The following is a 7,067-nucleotide window of genomic DNA, read 5'->3' on the forward strand; positions in this document are numbered from 1 at the left end:
AGATCGCATTGGTGCTACCGGAGGAGGAGGTGATTCCTGTTGGCCGCTGGTTTCACTTGGATCGAAGAGGTGTATGTTACAGAAATCGACGTAGTTGGGGACGCTTTTCGCAAAATATGAACTCACCAATCTTGAAGCAAACATAGGAGAACGGAAGGACCTGATGAGTCATCATAGACCCCAAACAGTGTCTAGTGCTGGTTTCCCGGAGAACACCGCGCATCCCCGCCGCCGCCGGCTATGCCACGGTCGCTCCCAGCCGCCGCCGCCGCCGTGGCCGCCACCCGCCGCCTCCTATGCACCACAATCGCCGACGCGACCCCCTCCCCAACCCACCTCCTCGCTCTGCCGCCCGTCGCGCCGTCACCCACCGCCGACGAGCTCGCGCGCCTGCTCCTCGCTCACCACAACCCCTTCCACCCATCCGAGTCGCCGCTCCAGCTCCTCTCCGGCGGGGGCGTGTCCCTCTCCCAGGACCTCCTCGTGCAGATCCTCCTCCGCCTCCGCGGAGCATCCAAGCTCGCGCTCTCACTCCTCAACGCCGCCCGCCTCCACCCGTCCGTCTCGTCCCCGCCGAACGCCGACGCCTACGACGCCGTCGTCGACGCTCTCGGCCGGGCGCACCAGTTCGACGCCGCGTGGCGGCTCGTCGTCGAGGCCGCCGCCGACGGCGCCGCCACGCCCCGCACCTTCGCGGTGCTTGCGAGGAGGTACGTCGCCGCCGGGATGACGAGGCAGGCGGTGCGCGCATTCGATGACATGGAGGCATTCGTAGGGAGGGAGCCCGACGCCGGGGAGTTCACCACTCTTCTTGACACCCTCTGCAAATACAAGTACCCCAAGGTTGGTCATCTCCTAATTAACCTTCCTGATTTCATTGATTCCGCATGTTTGAGACTTATGTGAAACTAGGAATGAATTTGTTGCGAAGCTGTATATATTTACCTCCTGGTTCTTGAGCTGGGTGAGCTTAGTGTAATGGTTGCTTAACACTGCATTTCTTGTTTTGCTGCTATATGCATGTTCTAGCTTGTGTCTTCTTGCTCTAGATTCTAATGTCAGTTCTCATGACGGGTGAATTTCTTTGATTTGTTGCAAGCTACAACTGTCTGAGCTTAGTATGAGAATGCGAATAAATTGAAATATTTGGATTTCTAATTTCTTTTTAACCATATGAGTGCCATTTAGCTGTCTGTAGCATAGCATGAAATTCTTGGCCTCACATTGTGGTTTGGTTTTTGTGGCCTGCTGTTTGGGAGGTTAAAGTAAATATTGCTTTTAGTTTGATGAGATCTTTAACAGTAATGAATTGTTGGCAGCTGAAATTAGGCTGGTTATATCTGGAAATCTTTGTGTTTTGCTTTACTACTACCTCTGTCCGTAAAATGATGTCTTAGATTTGTCTAAATTTGTATGTATAGAGACACTGTTTAGTGTATAGATACATCCAAATTTAGAATAATCTAAGACAATCTTTTATGGACTGAGGGAGTATTATGTATTCAGTTGGTTGTTCATGGATTTGCTTCTTATTTTTCTGCAGTTTGTAGTCTGCAATTTGCCTAGTTAGTAGATGGCATAAGCTTCAGTTTTAGCTTCTTACAGCTCCTTTGATTCATAGGATAGGAAAAACATAGGAATAGGAAGAGCATAGGGTTGGGATGTTATGCCCATTTGAATCCTATAGGAAGATGAAGTGTGTTTGATTGTAGCAAAGAAATTTTTTCATGAGGTATGAACTAATGCTTTTTTCCTATAGGGTTTACACTACAAGATTCCTATAGGATGTGTTCCTATGACAACTCGTATAGGAAAATTTCCCATAGGATCCAAATCCTACACGATTCCGTCACAAATCCTATGAATCAAAGGAGATTTATGTTACCCATATAATAATAATAATGATATCCACAAGAAGCTGAAACCTGTTTTTCTTTAGTGTCTGTTGTCAATCATTAAGAAGCAACACTAATACCACTTCATTATTCTGGAGGGGAAAATAATAATGGTAAAGATGCTATATTTGAGGAAATTCGTATGTAGAGGCAAGCTTGTGGATCATGGCTTCAGTAGAAGAATTATCACATCAGGTTAATGAAAGTCTTGGCCCTTAGATGACACCTAGACCATGACTTGCAAGATGACAGAAACGATTAACAAGTGCTTAAATTGTTTCTTTGGTCAATTATGTAGCTTTGGTTTTTTACTCCCCTCAGTTCCATAATTCTTGTCGCAGATTCGGATGTATATATTCACAAAATATGTCTAGATACATCCAAATTTGCGACAAGAACTATGGAACGGATGGAGTATTAAATATTAAAGAGTGTTATAAAATAATGGGTTTTTCTATTCCAGTTTCTTTTATCATGGACATTTCTGCATGTTCAAAGACTATATGCTGAGACTTGGTTTTGGACCCTTCCATCTGGATTTGTTTTTATTGCTTGACTTCTGGGATTTTGCTGAATTTGGAGTTACCTTTTTGGGCTTTAGTCTCATATGGTTGTCTTCCATGCGAATATTTATGGTGTTATGCAATCTTACACTACGATTTGGGAACTGCCTTTTGTGTTACAAAATATGATGCCAGAATATATCAGCTTTATTAAGTGATGCTCTCTAATGCTTTTGGTTTGCCTTGAAGTTCTTACTTTCAATTTGTTAGACAAACCTTGTGTGCTAGAAAGTTGTAGAGGTATGTTTCAGATGAAATAGAAATACCTGTGCTGCAAATAGCGTCTCTATCTTAGGACGTGTTTGAACTTCAATAATCAGATGTCACAATTCTAGTCTACTTGATGTACCTTGTTTGGAGGCACTGATAATACTAATGTATCCACTGGCAATTTTATCGCTTTTGCAGGTTGCTGCGGAGGTATTTAATAAAAGAAAATACAAATATGAACCAAATGAAAAGATGTACACTATTCTAATTTATGGCTGGTGCAAAGTAAACCGAAATGACATGTCTCAGAAGTTCCTAAAAGATATGATTGATCATGGGATAGAGCCGAACATAGTTACATACAATATTCTCTTAAATGGTATCTGTAGGCATGCAAGTTTGCACCCTGATAACCGGTTTGATAGAACAGTTCATGCAGCTGAGAATCTCTTGAAGGAGATGCATGACAGGGGAATTGAACCAGATGTAACAAGCTACTCAATCATCCTGCATGTTTACAGTCGTGCACATAAGGCTGAGCTATGCTTGTGTATGTTCCGCTCGATGAAGGATAGAGGCATTTGCCCCACGGTGGCGACCTACACTTCTGTGATTAAGTGCCTTGCTTCGTGTGGGCGACTGGAAGATGCTGAGAGGTTACTCCATGAGATGGCTAGTGAGGGTGTATGCCCCTCCCCAGCGACCTACAATTGTTTTTTCAAGGAGTACCGAGGGAGGAAAGACATCACTGGTGCCCTAGAATTGTACAATAAGATGAAGGCTCCTGGTTCACCAACTACACCAGATATTCACAGCTACAATATATTGCTTGGAATGTTCATCAAGTTGAACCGACATGGAACTGTTATGGAACTTTGGAATGATATGTGTGAAAGCACTGTTGGTCCAGATCTTGATTCATATACATTACTGATCCATGGTTTATGTGACAAGGAGAAATGGAGAGAGGCATGCCAGTTCTTCATGGAAATGATAGAGAAAGGTTTTCTTCCCCAAAAGATTACCTTTGAGACACTGTATCGCGGTCTTATACAAGCCGACATGTTAAGGACCTGGAGAAGGCTGAAGAAAAGAGTTGATGAAGAAGCAGCAAAATTTGGTGACGAATACAAATTGTATCACATCAAGCCTTACAAGAGGTGATTAGTTGCCATAAAATAGATGATTATGTTTCTTCATTTGGTTGGTTCCAGCAGTTGTAATCATACTGTCATACTTTGCTCGATTGGAGCACGGTTGGAATATGTATCCTGCTACTGCTGTCATTCTGAGGTGAACTTTCTGAGCTAAGAAGCATTTGAGGGAACACGTAGCACAGTACACAGATTTGAATGAAATCGCGGTTTCTCATGCATGCGCTGTCTATTCAGCGAATCTGTTATTATGATTCTTTGGTGTTTGGGTAAACTTGAAGGTAAACTTCCTTCTTACTGATTTCAGATGTTCATCCTTAATTTGGATCTGTACTAAACAGCTTTGTTGGACTTAAGTCAACTGTGAACCATTTTGTCGGTCTGTGTATTACAGAAAGGTGCTGTCCTGACATGCCTGGTATGATTATTGGCTAGGTGGAAAATAATACTGCTCATTTTCCTGCGAGCAATTTGGCCAGTTTGATGGTGCTGCTTGCAGGACATGCAGATATCCCTATTATTTTGTAGTATTATGGTTGGCCTATAGCCAAATGGGTCTGTGTTTGTTTTAGCAGACAGTAATGCCATCTGCTGTGAGTATCTCAGAAGTCTAAAAGTTATCCACGTGAGAAGATTGTAGCCTTTTTTGAACAAGCTTGTATGTCTTATTATTGAAGAAAGACAGCCAGACTAGTTTCAGTATGTTAAGAAAAATAAAAAGTGCAAAAGTTACAAGGAGTTGGGAGGTTAGAAAATTGGCTCTGTCCCTGAAGAACTTACAGAATTGGAAGCTGTTACTGTAGAAGGGAGCAAACTATCGGGCCACATTCCAGTTTGGATAAGGAATTGGGCAAATGCAAGATTAATATTGTTGTCTCAGAACTTTTTCACTGCACCTTTGCCATTGCAGTATCTGCTTAGCTTCTCTGCAGATCCAACCTTCTCTCAGGCTCTGTCCCAGCCAAGATATGTCAAGCCAATTCCCTGCGTTCACTCATACTGCATGATAACGAGCTTACTGGGAGTATCGAGGAAACTTTTCAAGGATGCAAAAATCTCACTGAGCTGAACTTGCTAGGTAACCATCTTCATGGTAAGATACCAGGGTTCCTGGCTGAGCTACCTTTAGTTACTCTGGAATTGTCCCTAAGCAACTTCATGGGAATGCTGTCTGAGTCGTGGTGGGAGTTATCAACTCTGTATAACCTCCCCTAGCATTGGTAGGCTGTCTAGCTTGGAGAGATTGCAGTTAGGCAATAACTATTTGGAAAGACCCATCCCCTGGTCTGTCGGCCCTCTACGGAATCTGACAATTCTGTCTTTGCTGCATGGCAATGGGTTATCTGGAAACATACCAATAGAGCTCTTCAACTGCTGAAACCTTGCCATGGTGGACCTGAGTTCTAATAATCTGTCTGTGCCGAGGGCCATATCTAACTTGACAATGCTCAATAGCTTGATTTTGTCTTATAACCAGTTATCTGGTGCTATTCCTGCTGAGATCTGTGTGGGTTTGAGAATGAGGATCACCCTGACTCGGAGTTTGTTCAGCATAAAGGCCTTCTTGATCTGTCATACAACCACTTGACTGGTCAAATTTTGATAGCAATAAAAAAATGTTCTTTGCTGATGGTGCTATATCTGCAAAGGCAGTTTACTGAATGGCAGCATTTGTTCGGTCAGTTGACAAATCTTACAACCATTAATCTGTCTTTTAATGGATTATTAATCCGACCGATGCGTCGTTAGCCTGCACCATTGGTACAACTCCAAGGCCTTATGCTATCAAATGACCACCTAGATGGCACCATTCCTGCTGAGATAGGCCAAATTCTTCCCAGCATTTCAATGACAGACTTGCCTGCTAATGAACTTGCTGGAAATCTAACCCAGCCTTTTGCTGTGCAACAAATAGCTGAACCGTCTGGATGTAAGTAACAACAATCTCTCTGGAAAAAATTCTATTCTCTTGTCCCAAGGACGGAGAATCCTCGAGCTAACTGATGTGTAACCATTTCTCAGTGACCCTAGATGATTGTATCTCGAACTGCACGTACACAACTGTCTTTTCTTGATGTCCACAACAATAGCCTCACTGGAAGCTTACCGCAAGTACTCTCTGATTGCAGCCTTTTGAACTATCTTGACCTCTCAAGCATTGATTTCTATGGTTACATCCGTTGTGGTATCTGCAATATATATGGCTTCACATTTGCCAACTTCTCTGGTAAGCACCCCAGCACGTACAACTCAGGCAGATTGTGCAGCTGGAGGTCTTTGCTCCACTAATGGCATTGATCGTAAGGTGGCTCATCCATCTCATCGAGCTCAAAGATTAGCGATCATTTGTGCCTTTTCACTTGTTGTCATCGCCGTGTTAGTTCTTCTGGTAGTTTATCTGAGATAGAAACCATTGAGGAGCAGATCATTGGTTTTTGCTACCATTGAGCGGAGCCAACCTCATGCGATGAACTCCTAGGAAGGAAGTCACGGGAACCTCTGAGTCTTGAGATATGGCTGTGGAACCGAGCCGATGCAGTTGAAGCACTTGGATCTTGGATGACCAGATGGTCTCAATATCTGCTTCTGTTCTGCACGTGGCTGGCTTTCCTCCATGAAGGATTTGTGCCCCATATCATCCACCGGGACATGAAATCAACCAAGATTCTGTTGGATGAGAATTTCAAGCGGAGGATCTCTGACTTTGGCCTCACAAGGATAATCAGTGCATGGGAGACCCATGCCGGTATTACACAGCATCCCCCAGAGCAACATGAGAAGAAGTCCAGCACAAAAGGCAATGTGTAAAGTTTCGGTATGGTCATGCTAGCTTCTCAGAGGACGACCACTTGCAGGGGAAGAAGATGTGGAAGGAGGTGGAACCATTGTTGGCTTGGGTATGATAGATGATCATGCGGCAAGGGGGGACAAGCTGTTTGATCCTTGCCTGCCAGTATCAGGCGTGTGGGAGGAGCCGTGGAAGAGACCGGGCATGCAGGAGGTGGTTAAAGGACTCGAGATGACCCAGATGATGGAATGCGGACTTCTGGTAATGACAGTGTCCAGGGGCACATAGGGCTTACCTTGAAGCACTGTTCTTCTGGATAATGATGTAGGCTAATGGTAGGTAACTTGTAGCCGTAGAGTAAGGTTACTGGAGATTGTAGCAAGAGAAACTAGTGTTGTTCATTTTCAGGCTGTAGGTGGGACAAATGCTATTGTATGTTCATCCGCCTATTGTTTGT

At 43.9% G+C, this 7,067-nt stretch overlaps 1 protein-coding gene across 2 annotated transcripts; it reads left to right on the forward strand.

The window, feature by feature from the left end:
* Positions 1-240: 240 nt before the first annotated feature.
* Positions 241-5,285, forward strand: LOC124682583 (pentatricopeptide repeat-containing protein At2g13420, mitochondrial-like). 2 transcript variants are annotated; one of them, XR_006996339.1, is made up of 3 exons: positions 241-843; positions 2,867-4,103; positions 4,217-5,285. XR_006996339.1 is itself a non-coding variant. In XM_047217239.1 (2 exons), exons 1-2 carry the CDS (start codon positions 241-243, stop codon positions 3,830-3,832), a joined length of 1,569 nt encoding a protein of 522 aa, XP_047073195.1. In that variant the 3' UTR covers positions 3,833-5,285. The 2 variants fall into 2 exon arrangements, 1 of the variants encoding a protein (XP_047073195.1); XM_047217239.1 differs by having other exon boundaries at positions 2,867-5,285.
* Positions 5,286-7,067: the final 1,782 nt, after the last annotated feature.

This window comes from Lolium rigidum, chromosome 1 (assembly GCF_022539505.1).
Source record: "Lolium rigidum isolate FL_2022 chromosome 1, APGP_CSIRO_Lrig_0.1, whole genome shotgun sequence".
Classification (NCBI taxonomy): Eukaryota; Viridiplantae; Streptophyta; class Magnoliopsida; order Poales; family Poaceae; genus Lolium; species Lolium rigidum.

What these genes read in the sequence shown, in the direction of transcription:
- LOC124682583 (XM_047217239.1), top strand. Translation starts at nt 241, where the DNA reads ATGCCACGGTCGCTCCCAGCCGCCGCCGCCGCCGTGGCCGCCACCCGC. An exon ending in GCAAATACAAGTACCCCAAG is followed by an intron (nt 844 to 2,866) that starts GTTGGTCATCTC and finishes TCGCTTTTGCAG; the next exon opens with GTTGCTGCGGAGGTATTTAA.